General features: G+C 40.8%; 1 protein-coding gene across 2 annotated transcripts in view; it reads left to right on the top strand.

Moving 5' to 3' along the window:
- The window catches only part of PLCL2 (phospholipase C like 2), a 191,645-nt gene that overhangs the window by 139,008 nt on the left and 37,341 nt on the right, over window positions 1-15,296 (top strand). For both annotated transcript variants that reach the window (XM_045006205.1, XM_045006206.1), the window contains exon 5: window positions 13,839-13,914. In XM_045006205.1, coding sequence (XP_044862140.1) covers window positions 13,839-13,914 — 76 coding nt within the window. The remainder of the gene's footprint in view (window positions 1-13,838; window positions 13,915-15,296) is intronic.

Genomic DNA, 15,296 nt, shown 5'->3' with positions numbered 1-15,296 from the left:
AGTCTGATCTTTATCTTTTCCAAGAAGGAGAAAGTATTGGTGACAAGTACTGGTTGTACACATAAATAACATGCAGAAGCTTTGTTTTCTTACACTCTCAGTTTGGGACAGCACTTGCAGCAGTAGAAAGATCAATTACACTTCATTATAAATCGACTTTGATTGTCTGGGCCAAATCCCGGCTGATCTATTATGAGGTTATTATTGATTGCTGTCTTGTTTGCAGTTTCCTTTATCAATGTGCTGCCACAAAACTTGACATTAAAAGCTTCTTTTAATTGGAGGTGTCTATTGCACCAACCACAGTAGCCATAGTAAAATACATTTCTATTTACATGCATGCAGCTGAGTTTGATAAAATTATTGATATATATTACCCAATTATTGATATGTTGATAATTATTGATATATATTACCCATTAATGCCAAAAGAATGACCCAAAGACAATTGGGTTAGGTGTGCAGTCTCTCAGCTACTTATCTGAAATATCTGTCTAGAATTAGGACAAATATTGTTTTGTCAGCATGACCAGTGCCAAAGAATATTGAAAAATTTCATATGAAATAAAAGGGATAGAAGAAGAAAAGTAAAAAGTGTCGGGGAGTGGGGAGAAAGCTACTATAATTATGCTTTACTGGGGACTTGCTCTGGACTGATATTTTTCCTCTCTGATAGCTAACCTAGGAGTAGTCATTGGAAAACTTTACTCCTGGTGAAAGCTGTTTACTGGTTCACTAGCTAAGTCTCTTTTGCAGTTGTATTTCTGATATATTTGTCAGCTGAAAACTGAAGTGTCTAACTTGCAGATGTTATAAAGCCTTGCTATTCAAGGAAAATGGCAGAAGAGCACCATACTTGAACTTGGCAGAGGTGGGTATTCCATCCCCTAGCTGTGTGAAACCCTTATACCACTGGTTGCAGACCTATGGTTCTTGGCTGCTCACCTCCATTGCCTTATTAGACTAAGGATTTTCTGAAATTCTCCCACTGTTGCTCTTGCATTGTGCACTCTATCAGTGCCAGTAGTGTCTCTTGAAGTTCTTTCCAAATATCAACAGCATCAGCAATACAGCAGCAATCTTTCTGCAATTTGTCCAGGGCTATGGAAATAAGTTTCTGTATATTCAGCTTATCTTCTACACTTCTCTTTAGTCTGATGTTGACTACTCTGGCTGTGATAGTTCCATCAGATTTTGTCATTGTGCAGGGTAGGGTCCCACTCCTGTCTTCTCAGTCTACATAGCCTATTAGCAGAGCTTCATTTGTTAATGACCAACATGTCGTTTATTTGCATTGGTCTTTCCAGCAATCCATACATCACACCACTTACAACATCAGTTCCTCTGACAAAAGGAGTGGAGAGGAAAGGGATGAGATCTCTCCACCCAGAGATTCTTCTTGGTTCTGACTCTGCTAACCTGCCTTTCTCCCCCAGAACTTCTTCCTGTGCTGCCTTCCACCCTCTGCATTAATGGACTAAGCTGTTAGTCCTCCTCAGCCCATTCTAATCCACTAATTATGCACAGTCAGGGCCACATTGGGGGAGTTAATTGGTGTTTAAGTGATCAGAGTGCTGGCTCAGCTTTTGATTCCCAGCATTCTGTCACAGTCACAATTTTCTTCATAAATTATCCTCAGAATAGGCTAGTTCTTAATAAATAGCTCAAAACAGTCAACCAAGGAATTTGGTCATACATCTTGGAGAATTGGTTTGGATCCTCCTGCTTGATTCAGTGAAGCTGAAGTATTTGGCAATTTCAACAATATTTTTCCTTTATTCCTGAGTTGTACTTAAGTCTTTGGCTAAAAGATGCATGAAATGAGAACTGCACCCACATGTTATAAGTTTCAGGTTCCTTTCATTAACTTCTTCTAGATTTCTTCTCATCTTTACTACATTTGCAATATTTCTGTGACAGAGCTGTGCACTTGACACTTCAGTTTTTGTTCAGTTTGTTAGAGCTTTTACTGCTGCTACAAGTATGCTGCTGTGTGGGCACTTCCTGATGTGTTAATTGTTTCTGTAAAATAGATGAGCTCAGCTTCTGTTGTCACACCAGCACATTTTACTGGATCATTGTGCACATCATTCCATCTATCAGATTAACAAATTTCCTGTCAATGTTTTTTGTATACTGTTCGACTTCCTTCTCAGACACTGTATTCAGCAAACTTCCAGCAAAGTCTGCTCTGCCAGGTGCAATGTAGCCTGGTCATAACAAATTGAACCATGTCAATGTGTTGTTTGTTCTGAACAAGATGAAAGGGAGAATTTATTGCATAAATGAACTGAGAAATCTTTTAATCTCTGGAGTCTTGCAGGAATTTTCTGGTTCTGATTTTGAACTCATCCATGGTTTTACTGGATGATGAAGAAAGTTGGGGGTGGGGGGTTGATACAGGTAATTTACTGTCTGACATATGTTTAGTTCCAGCACTGCTGACAGTACCAGCAGATGACTCTGAAGTTGTACACACTGCAGATGATAGACCTCTTATGTCTAAGCTGGACCCTGAACAAAATGGTAAAAAAGTCATACTCACTGGATATTACTTAGTGCACGGCTTTAAAAAAAAATGAGCTTGTAAATAAGATTTCTTCTGCTGCAGCTGTTTGTGATGGGGTGTACAAACCCCACACTGGGAAAGAAGGGCTTAAGGAATTACTTTGAGTCCATTCATCCCCACCCCACCACACCTGCAGCAAATGCTCCATCTGGTAGAGGAATTAAAACACAGGGAAACAGCTCATTTGGTGGCAGACCTGGAAAAGAGCAGACCTGCAACCTGAGGCTCAAAAAACAGCACAGAGCAGAAGGAAGGCCAAAATCTCTAGAACAACTGCAACAAAGGGCCCTCCATGAAGGAAAGGAGGACCCACCCCAGAAACAGTCAGAGAGAGAAGCATTCCCTTTTCCCCCACATGTGAACCCTGGACATTGGTAATCTGTTTTTACTTTCTTGGTGTGGAGTACCCCAGCAGGGGAAAGCTTTGGACTGAGCTGGTCCAGGGCCTGGAGGAAGATAGCAAGTGACCCAGGGAGGGCAGCTTTAAGCAGCCTTGGTTTCCAGATCACTGGTAGTCCCAAAGGGCCCTGGGTTGGAGCCTCGAAGAGTGGGACTGCCCGGGCTTCCACCCTCTACTAGCCACCTGCGGGAAGTGGCCTGGACACTGAAGCACCCCAAAGGGGGAAGTGAACTATAGTGGCACAACTGGAGATCTGTAGCCAGGAAGTCTCAAGAGGGCGAAGACATTGTCTCCAGGGAGGGAGCCCTGAAGTACCTGCTTTATCCCAGAGCAGGGATATCTGAGAGAGAGTGTGAAGGCGCATGCGCTAGGCCAAGAGGGCACTCACGAGAGATGAGTGCACCCCATTACAAGCCTCATGAAAGCATTCCCGACAGTGTTCTCCTTCCAACCCGGAAGGACCTATCACGCGTACCACCACATCCAGACAGAACCAGGACTACTTCTCCAGGAGAATCCCCAGCCACTTCCCAGGAACATGCATGAAGAAGTCCAGACCATTTTGGAGCTTGTGGTCATTGAAGAATCCTGAAGCAAGTGCCAAAGCCCCATCCTTTTTGTCCCAAAGCTCAATGACACTGTCTGGTTTTGCATCGACTTCAGGACAATCAATGCTGTCTTCAAATTTGACACTTACCCCATGTCCCACATGGGTAAACTACTAGACTGGACGAGGTTCAGTATATTATCACATTAGACTTAACAAAGGGGTATTGACAAATCCCACTCACACTGTACTCACGAGAAAAAAACACCTTTGCCACTCGTTTTGGCCTCTATCAATTCTGAACTATGCCCTTTGGATTCCACGGGGCACCTGCAACATTCCAACACCTCATGTACCAGGTTTTTCAGCCACATAACTTGTATGCAGCAGGCTATTTAGATGATGTCGTCATCTACAGCTGAACCTGGGAAGAATATCTGGCACAAATTGCTACCATGCTTCGGCCTCTATGGCAGGCAGGACTAACAGCGAACCCTACAAAGTGTAAGATAAGGAAAGAAGCCACCTACCTCAGATACCCTTTTAGGAAAGGCCAGGTCCAGCCTTTTATAGATACAGTCCAGGCCATCAAAGCAGCCTCCCAATCAGCCACAAAGAAACAGATTTGGAGTTTTTTGGGACGACTACTACTACTGCCAGTTTGTTCCAAGGTTTTCAGTAATAGCACCCCCTCACAAATCTGGTCATGTTTCAGAAGATACACTGGACCGAGGCCTGTGAAAAGGCCTTTCAAGAATTGAAAGAACTCCTATGTAAAGAACTGGTTCTATTCAGTCTGGACTTCTCCAAAGAATTCATTTTGCAGACCAGAAAGTCAATGTGGGATGTGGGACTGAGCACCATCTTATCTTAGGAAATAAAGGGGGAGGAACACCCCAGGCTCTATTTGAGCCGTGGACTGTTTCCATGAGAATGGGCCTGCTCTGTCACAAAGAAAGAGGACCTGGCAGTAAAATGAGCCATGGAGTCACTCCAGTATTATCTCCTGGGAAACCCATTCAAGCTCATCAACGACCATACACCTTTAAGATGGTTAAATACCAGGAAGGACACAAACTCCTGACTTATGTGTTGGTATCTGTCCCTCCATCCCTGTGCATTCCAAATTCAGTATCAGACCAGCAAAGCCCACCAGAATGGGGGGAGCAATATCCTGGCCCCAGCTCCCCTGGCTCCATTTTGAGGGAGAGTGTGTATGATAGGGTGTACACAGAGGGCAACGAGGGGTTAAAGGATTATTTTGGGCCCAGCCAGTGCCACCCCACCACACCTACAGCAAATGCTGGTTCTGGTAGAGGAATTAAGAGACAAGGAAACAACTCATTAGGTAGCAGATCTGGAAGAGAACAGACTTGCAACCTATGGCTCCAGCAGCGCACAGAGCAGAGGGAAGTCAGAAATCTTTAGGATAACTGCCCCAAAGGGCCCTCCCTGAGAGAAAGGGAGGACTCACCCCAGAAACAATCAGAGAAAGAAGCATTCCACTCTCCTTTTTACTTTCTTGGTGTGGAATATGCCAGCTGGGGAAAGCCTTAGACTGAGCTTTCCCCAGGTAGCAGATAGAATACCCCTGGTCAGAATTCTAAGGGTGTGTCTGTGCAGATTTGTTCCTGTCAACCCCGACCAGGGGTATTCTGTCTGCTACCCAAGATCCATAAACCTGGAAATCCTGGATGCCCCATCATCTCAGGCATTGGCACCCTGACAGCAGGATTGTCTTGCTATGTAGACTCTCTCCTCAGGCCCTATGCTACCAGCACTCCCAGCTATCTTAAAGACACCACTTACTTCCTGAGGAAACTACAATCCATTGGTGATCTTCCAGAAATCACCACCCTAGCCGCTATGGATGTAGAAGCCCTCTACACCAACATTCCACACAAAGATGGACTACAAGCCGTCAGGAACAGTATCCCCAATAATGTCACAGCAAACCTGGTGGCTGAACTTTGTGACTTTGTCCTCACCCACAATTATTTCACATTTGGGAACAATGTATACCTTCAAGTCAGCGGCACTGCTATGGTTACCTGCATGGCCCCACAGTATGCCAACATTTTTATGGCTGACTTAGAACAACGCTTCCTCAGCTCTCGTCCCCTAACAACCTTACTGTACTTGTGCTACATTGATGACATCTTCTTCATCTGGACCCATGGAAAAGAAGCCCTTGAGGAATTCCACCAGGATTTCAACAATTTCCATCCCCCATCAACCTCATCCTGGATCAGTCCACACAAGAGATCCACTTCCTGGACACTACAGTGCTAATAAGTGATGGTCACATAAACACCACCCTATACCAGAAACCTACTGACCGCTATACTTACCTACATGCTTCCAGCTTTCATCCAGACCACATCACACGATCCATTGTCTACAGCCAAGCTCTAAGATACAACTGCATTTGCTCCAACCCCTCAGACAGAGACAAACACCTACAGGATCTCTATCAAGCATTTTTAAAACTACAAAACCCACCTGTTGAAATCAAGAAACTGATTGACAGAGCCAGAAGAGTACCCAGAAGTCACCTACTATAAGACAGGCCCAACAAAGTAACAGAACGCAACTAGCCGTCACCTTCAACCCCAACTAAAACCTCTCCAGCGCATCATCAAGGATCTACAACCTAGCCTGAAGGGCGATCCCTCTCTCTCACAGACCTTGGGAGACAGGCCAGTCCTTGCTTATAGACAGCCCCTCAACCTGAAGCAAATACTCACCAGCGACCACACACCACACAACAAAAACACCAACCTAGGGACCTATCCTTGCAACAAACCCTGTTGCCAATTCTGTCCACATATCTATTCAAGGGACACCATCATAGGACCTAATCACATCAGCCACACCATCAGGGGCTCGTTCATCTGTACATCTACCTATGTGATATATGCCATCATGTGCCAGCAATGCCCCTCTGCCATGTACATTGGCTAAACCCGACAGTCTCTACGCAAAAGAATAAATGGACACAAATGAGACGTAAAAAATTATAACATTCAAAAACCAGTGGGAGAACACTTCAACCTCCCTGGGTACTCAGTTACAGACCTAAAAGTGGCATTTCTTCAACAACAAAACTTCAAAAATAGACTCCAACGAGAAACTGCAGAACTGGAATTAATTTGCAAACTGGACACCATGAAATTAGGCCTAAATAAAGACTGTGAGTGGATGGGTCATTACACAAACTAAAAACTATTTCCCCATGCTAATTTTCCCCCCTACTGTTACATCTTCTTGTCAACTGTTTGAAATGGGCCATCCTGATTACCACTACAAAAGTTTTTTTTCCTCCTGCTGATAATAGCCCACTTTAATTGATTTGTCTGATTAGAGTTGGTATGGCAACCCCCATTTTTTCAAGTTCTCTGTATATGTGTGTGTGTATGTGTGTATATATATACACATCTTCCTGCTGTATTTTCCACTCCATGCATCTGATGAAGTGGGTTTTAGCCCACGAAAGCTTATGCCCAAATACATTTGTTTAGTCTCTAAGGTGCCACAAGTACTCCTTGTTCTTTTTGCTGATACAGACTAACACAGCTACCACTCTGAAACTTGACTATATTGAGCAATTGAAAAATCATTTCAGAAGTCCAGTAGTAACAGTGAAAATGTAATTCATAAATCCTCCCACAACAAACTAACATACCAATTATATTTTGAACAAAAACATTTTGAAATTCATAGGTAAGAGTAATCTACCCCAAACACAAATGTATGACAATAATCTAAGTCATCATTTACTAGCATAGTAATACATGGTAGGCAGTCCTTAAGATTGGTTCATAATAAATTTACTAAGGAGTTGACTAAGATAATTCAGATATGTCCATGTCATCATCTTCAAAGTCATTGCTTTCTGAGGAGCATTTTTCATAATGTTGTTTCATTCTGATAGCCAGGCCTTGTATCTCTTTACTATTCACATTTGTTCCATTATTCACATTTGGTGCACGTTTCTTTTTTACCTAGAAGTACAGGACTTTCTTGAAAATATTCCCAGATCGGGTGGTATTTGTGACCTGAACCTAAGGCAGTTTTTTCCTCCAGTTCCCAGTCATTGACAATACTAGAGGCTGCACTCTGAAGAATATTGTCCTTCTTCCCAGATTGTGCTGCTTGGACATCAGTGTTGCTCCTTGCTGGTTGCACACACAGCTCCTTCTCCCTTGTCGCATAACTCCTCTGCCCCATCCCCACCCTACCCCCAGAAAAACAAGAACTAACAACAATCCAAGACTTTTGCTTTTGTAACTCATGTGCCTTTGCACTATAGTCTTTTGTTTAGAGAGAGAGAGAGAGAGATAGTTACTGGAGAAGTTAATGGGTTTCTGTTTGTTGTATCTCAGTCTGTGTAAACATGTAAGGACACTGAGCAAGGCCATTCACAAAGTGCCCAGAACTATCCAAAAGCAAGGGCTGATCGTTACTGGGCCTATCAGTGTTTTTCTAAGAGGTAGAGAGTTAATTTGATAACTGAACCCATCAGAGCTCAGGTAGGGAGAACCTATAAAATAGGCGTATGAGATCACCCAGGTGGGCTCAATGGATGATCCTAATGATACATGATGATGTCTCCTGGAGTCAGAGGCTAAGTCTCAATGCCTGTGATGACTTTTGCACCCAGTAACGCAGCCCCTGGTTCCCCCACAGGATAAGCCCTTAATACAGTACATGACCTTTTGTGCTTGATCTCAAAAGTTGGATGTTTTTCTCCTTATTCTTTCTTCTGTGATTCTATGATTCATATAAAAAAAGCAGACTTTAACTTTCTTTATATAGAAAAGCAGTCTTCAATATATTTGTTTTATATAACTGTTTAAAAGATTATAATAAGTTTAGGGCCAACCCTTAACCTATTTTGTATTAAATTTGGATTTCATTTTAAACTGGTCTATTTTTAAAAAGAAAAACATCTTGTAATTTAAAGAACAAAATAAAACAATCCATTTATATAAAAAAATCAGTCGTGTGTCCCCCCCCAATAAAATCATTGATTTTTATCTCCCTTGTATAGGGAGGCCTGTGACATTCTTCATTAAAACTTACTTGAGATCAATAATATTGCACAATATTATTTATCTCAAGTAAGTTTTAATGAAGAATGTCACAGGCCTCCCTATAGATGTCACATGCCTCGCAACTTATATTTTCATGAAATCGTCATTTTGGCTTGGATACAAAAGAATTTGGTACATCAGATCAGTCTGGAAGATGAACAGTTCAGCAACCATATACATGTACTGCACTTACTGAAGGGAAGAGTGTGTATGCTCTGAGGAGCGCGGGGGAATCGTATTTAAAAAAAATAGGATGACATGAGCCTTTCTTAAAATATCTTATTCTGGAAGTGTTATGTACAATTTTACTGTAAGATATTCCCAAAATCATCGTTATGGGCTTGATCCTACTCCCATTGAAGGGTGAAGGACCGGCCCCTATATTTTCATTCTGTTAACATCCTGCTAGTCATATCTGTGTTACCGTTGTTTCATAGAAACTGAAATTCATGGTGAGAATATCAACACTGCCAACCAACCACCCCATGATTGCTTCTCAGACCGGACCTATCACATTCAGATCCAGCATCTTCTGGGAACACTGAGTGAAGCTTGCTGTGTGCGAGAACTTTGCAGTAACATCCCTTTCATAATGATCCTGTGGTGCAGTGCTTATTCATTCTGAAAAGTGTTCTATTTAATTCTTGTCTATGTGAGGTTTTTGTTGCAATGTACTCTTGGAAGAAGATGGCAGGAGAGGAAAATTATTGGAATGTTCAGCTCTCTGTTTGGGGTGGGGAGGAAGACTGCCTTTGAGTTCAGTGCTTGCTTCCCATCGTGTACCCTAGCAACATCTGGAAATATTGTTAGTTTTGATATGTCCAGGTTTTCTCCTAGTCATGTTTTACCTTAGCTACTTCTGTAGCATGTTAACCAGAACCTGTCAGTCAAACAATTGTTAGAGAATGTTATGACCAAGGTGAGAACAGAAGCTACAAAAAAATTGTTGTTTTGGAACGTCTGAGTCTCATAGCAGACTCAACCTTCCAATATGAAAAGGTTGGCCAGACTGGAGCTCATGTGTCATTTCTACATCTACCCACTTTTTCCACTTCTGTCTGCTCAAGCAAGAGATGGTATTGTTGGTCCTCAGCTCATTAAATTAGCTGTTGTCTGAACTAACCTAATGAACTGACCCTATGTTCTTTCTAAAATGTAGGCAAATAAAAGGGAGCAACCTATTTACACACAAACAGATATTCTGAGTGTAAGACATAGCTGAGTTTGGGCCAGAATTAAAATGATGTAGGTATTATGATAGTAATGTTGCTTAAATGTAAACATATGGCAGTAAGCTAATATATTCCAACACCAATATTTCTCAAAGCTGTTGCAGAACAAAATGTTTTGAATGGGCAACACAATTTCTCTCTCCTGTAACATAGTTACAGCTTGTTGCATGTTTGAGCTCTGTCACAGAAGGGATTCTAGAGTGAAAGAACTATTGATAACAGCAGATAGAGCTTAAAAGTTTGAAAACCATTCATGCAAGGCAAGTCCACATTTTAGCTATCTTTGCTGTACCAGTATCATAGGCAGCAACACATACAATTGTAGGTTGATTTCTGTTTATTTTGTCAAGAGGGTATCTTTTTACTAGTTATTGCACATAGTGAGCTTTAGCATTTTCTTTTATCAGTGAGAACAGTACTGGGGTCCATAACTCCTATTGAAATAAATGGGAGCATAATTGGGCTCAGTCCTTGTTCCAAAGATTCTCAGTCTAAAAATAGACTAAAGGTGCCATATCAAAGTAGAGTCATGAGAGAGTGATTGGCCATGTCTTGGTAATACAATGTGACATTAAAATGATTCTGTTTTTCTCCTAAGCTTGCTGTTGCCAGTCAGCAAGTTTCCTATAAGCATCAGGGCAGACGTGTCTCTTCAGAAGGAGTTGAACACTGCAAGGTGCTGATAAGCTAAGGAAGGGGTTCTCTACAGTGGATCTGGTATGAAGACAGTATAGAGACAGTTGTGGGAGAAGTAGACAAACATATAGAGGGAGGAAAAGGGAAGGGAACAACTTGGAACAAAATAAGGGTAGTGCTATGGAGTTATATAGAAGACAGTGACAAGAAACTTGGCTTTGATGCAGTGGGAACTATTGTAGGGATTCAAAGACAGGGTGACATGGATAAAATAATAGGCCAGGGAGATAGCCATTAGTGGGTGAGTTCTGTAATGTCTGGAGTGGGAGTGATGTAGGCATTGGGGTGGTGTACACTGATAAAGATGGGAAATGATGAGGACCTGAACTCATGATCATAGTGAGGAGTTAAAAACCATTTGATACTAAATACTGATGGCTGAAAAGTTTAGAATGTAGGATTTGTTGTCAGTACAAAACTAAGATGTTGTTTGTCTTACATTGAGGTAGATTTTCAAAGAGATGAATGGATTTTTAGTTACATGACATCTCGTCTTAAAAACTTAAACTTAAAAACTTATCAATTTTGCCTTACATAAGTAGATATAGTTGCTGTTGTATCTGCAGTATTCCCTTTTACTTCCTCTTATATACTACGCAGAATACCAAGAATTCAAGAAATATTGATGTAAGGCAAGTGGCAGGTTTTTATGAGTGACCATATTATTAACTCAAACTGCTCCTATCTGAATATTTGCCCTATTCTGTTCACATTAAAATGCTCTTTAGGAAAACCCCCAGTCCAATGCTTTTAATTGGACTGTATAGCTGTAAATTGGATTCCCAGTTGTTGTGTATTGGCATTCTGATTAAAACAGTGTCCACACATTCTCAGGGAATTATTTCCAAGGTGATTTTCATTTTTCAAATCAACAGGACTCTCCTCACAGGGAGCTGTGCAATCTTGTTACAGCTAGTTAGTAAAATAACATGTTCTGGTATTGCAAGGCTATTTGTGATTTAAATCAACTGTATCTTGGTTCCTAGTATTCAAGCCTATTACAGAAGCAAACAAACACACACTTCATGACATGCATATTGAAACAACTGGCAAATTCCTTGTCTTTCAAGGACATCTATAGAGCAGATTAATTGTAATTTCTAACTGTTGTTGAAAACATATCATTAGTGATGAACACCATGAAACAAAATACTCTTACAGCTTTCTCAGGAAAAATTGGGAATAAACAGCTTGCAGTGATTCTCAGAAAAGTCTGTTTGGGGTGACATACAATATTTTGGGTCTTACAGCTTTCTCTTAGTTAAAATATGACTCTCTTTAAAATGTTAGCATGCTCAGTATACAGTACTTAATTATCTAGTAATCAGTTCAGTTTTATTTATCTGGCAACTTTTGCCTCTGTGGGTGCCAAATATAAGGTGTTTATGTACAATAAATAGTCCAACAGAGGACTAGATCAGCACTACTATTTCAAATGCAGCTTAGTTAAGGTAGTTGTGATTTTTTTCTCATTATTTAATGTTGTGATATGCACTTTATTTTCTTCTTTTTGAAGGACTTCTGGAATCTAATCAGAAATCAAGATATTTTGATTTTTCAAAATTAAGTAGAGGTAACTAGGAATGGGAGAATTAGTTGTATAAAATGAACAACCCAATCCGAAATAATGGGCTCCAGACTCTAGAACAGAACTCTACAGTTGTGGTTCATGTTCTGTTTATTTCTACCTTAAACATGAGATCTGAGCTGCTGCATATTTCTTTGTATTTTAATATATGTATCTTATAACCTTGTAGTCCTAGAAGAAGGGCCAGGATTACTTTCAAATACACCTCTACCTCGATATAACGCTGTCCTCGGGAGCCAAAAAATCTTTCTGTGTTATAGGTGAAACCGTGTTATATTGAACTTGCTTTGATCCACCAGAGTGCACAGCCCAGACCCCCAGAGCACTGCTTTACCGCGTTATATCCGAATTCGTGTTATATCGGGTCACGTTATATCGAGGTAGAGGTGTGATAATCTTTAGTTTGTCTAGCTCAGCTTTCTGTTAACTGGAAGTAAAAGTTACAGTTAAATTTCTGTGGTATGGTCTATGTTAATGCAGACATTGGGTTCTTCCTCCTCACTCACTGTGAAAGGCAAGAAGATCACCTGTTGTGACCCAGAATCTAAGGCTTTCTCCTCTTTTTCTCCAGTTTGGTTCATCCCTTGCTCAAAGCAACATGCAAAAGGAGTTCTCCACTTCTCTCAAACTGAAAACACTTCAAAAAAAAAAGTGGGTGAGGGAACCCCTCCTCAACTGTGTTTGTTGAAGTAACTCTTTCCCAGGTGGGTTATCTTAAGGGGGATTTTTGCTGTAGAGCTTATGCAGATGTCTGTTCACCACAGGGAACATGATCTCTCAGAGAAAAGAAAATTTCAGGTAAAACATATAATTTGATCCACTAAAACAATTGCTGTCTGCTGGATCAGAGAGCAGAGACAGCAATGAACAAACTATGCAGCAAACCTGCTGCCTAGCATTCCTTATACACTTCACCAGGCACTATTGACTGTAAGTGCCGGCATCTATGGATGCATCCCTGATTATAGAGTACCAAATTTGTGAGGGAGTTAGGTGCTTACATATCTTTACAAATCTGTCCCTGACTGCTTAGAGCAGGGCTTCCATAAGAAACTGTCTAGAAAGAGCTGGTGAAGAAGTCAGTGGTTCCCTTTCTTTCTACTCCTTCACCTTCCAACTCCCTCTTCTAGTTTGGCCTTGAGTCTCTTGTTCTTCCTCTATAGGATGTTTTCTCTCTACAGATCAAGCTACAAAAAGGCAATTATAAGGAACCAATCTGGAAAAGTAGAGGGAGAGTACACAGAGAACAGAAAATATTAGATGGTGATTGGTTGTCATCCTGAATGTCAGGGTGAGGAGGAGGAAACAGCATCCAGGTTGTCTTGACCAAACCATAGAATGTGAATTAGCTGGTAAATAGGAATATTTTTCCCCTTTCGTTTGACAAACAGTGGGCTAATGGTAAACCACAGTGTGTTTTATAAACCTCTTCACAAATCCCAAACCACCAACACCACATTCCTCCTTCCTTCATGCTAAGTTTGGAGCTTCCATCTGCCTGGTACCAACAAGGAAAACAAAGTTATGCAAAAACTAATAATAGATGTTTAAATAATAGATGTTTAAATAATGTTTGTGGCTTCAAAACTAAATAGTCCTGAGTTTAAGCGCATATCTTTCAAAGATACAACCGTACCAATCATGATTAATATTTTAAGACAATTTTATAAATATATGTTTGAACAGTTTAATCTGATATTTTCTCTGCAGATGATTCAGACCATCAAGACTCTGATTGAAACCGCAAATAGTGTATATGAGAAGATAGTACAGTGTCAGAGGGCAGGTAAGTGCAGGTTCTCTTTTTGAAAAATTAAAATACAGTAAGGCATTTCTCCTATATTTTGATTTTTTACAAAACCTTAGATTGGGTTCATTTATTCCATTAATGCACAAAACAAAATTATTCAAATTTATGCAGGCACAAAAGCAGCAAAAATAGACCTTCTTAATACTTATTTAATCATGGACAGTGGGGTCTTTGGCATTTCAACTGAATTTTGGAAATCATTCTTTTTAATCCTTTTAACTTTTATAATTGGACAGTAGCCTGCTGACATATTCTATTTTAATAAAGCAAAGATGAAGTGTAGAAAATACACATTGATATATTTATGAATGAGAGATACTGCGCTATTCCTACACACATTCAAGGCCATGCTTTTTAAGTGTATGCCCGAGGTGTTGCTCAGTATTCTGATATAGGGGAAGAGTATAATGTGCACACTGTGGGTCTAAACAGATGCTACCTTCTAGAATATACTTGATGTATTTTAATGCCAAAGTGGTTAAAACATTGTGTTTTCTTAATTGTTCATTAGACTGTGGAAAATATAAAATACACATCATTAGACTTTTGTTATGTTGAGGATATATGAAAGATTAGGGAGGCATATTTTTTACAATAACACCTGTATCAGTGATTCATTTCTCATCATTTTCAATTTGTAGTTTTCCTCAAATATCATATGGTTAATTTGCGTTAGATGAAGCCCAGGAGCATCAAGTGAATTGCTGCAAAATGCCATAAATTAGTTTAGCTGGGATAAGAACCCAGGGTTTCTTGGCTCCTGGTCATTTGATCAGTTGGCATCCTGCTTCAGGAGGTCATCTAGTCAATCCCCTGCTCAAAGCAGGACCAACACCAACTAAATCAAGCCTTAAATTCCAATCCCAGATCTGACAATTATTTCCTCAGTGACCTTGGACAGCTTCCCCATCTGCAAACTGAGAATAAGAATACTTACCTTACAGAAATGCTAATGTTTTTAACAGCCATGCCATCTTGGAAGTCTGGGGTTAATACACATGGGTATACAAGTGTAAGCCATATCTATGGAAATTATGTTATGCTGTTGCACTAATGTGATGAATCTGCATTGACAGAAGAGTTAGAATCATATACTGTACTGTATTAGGGTAGGTCCATACTTACCGCGCGGGTCGACGCGGTGAGTTCGACTTCTCGGAGTTCGAACTATCGCGTCTAATCAAGACGCAATAGTTCGAACTCCCCACGCGCTCCGGTCGACTCCGGAACTCCACCACCGCGAACGGCGGTGGCGGAGTTGACCTTGGAGCCGCGGAGTTCGACCCCGCCGCGTCTGAACGGGTAAGTCAGTCGAACTAAGGTAGTTCGACTTCAGCTACGCTATTCGCATAGCTGAA

Source organism: Mauremys mutica, chromosome 2, assembly GCF_020497125.1.
Source record: "Mauremys mutica isolate MM-2020 ecotype Southern chromosome 2, ASM2049712v1, whole genome shotgun sequence".
In the NCBI taxonomy this organism is placed as follows: Eukaryota; Metazoa; Chordata; order Testudines; family Geoemydidae; genus Mauremys; species Mauremys mutica.
The sequence above is the reverse complement of the archived record's forward strand: the minus strand, read 5'-3'. Positions and strand labels throughout refer to the sequence as shown.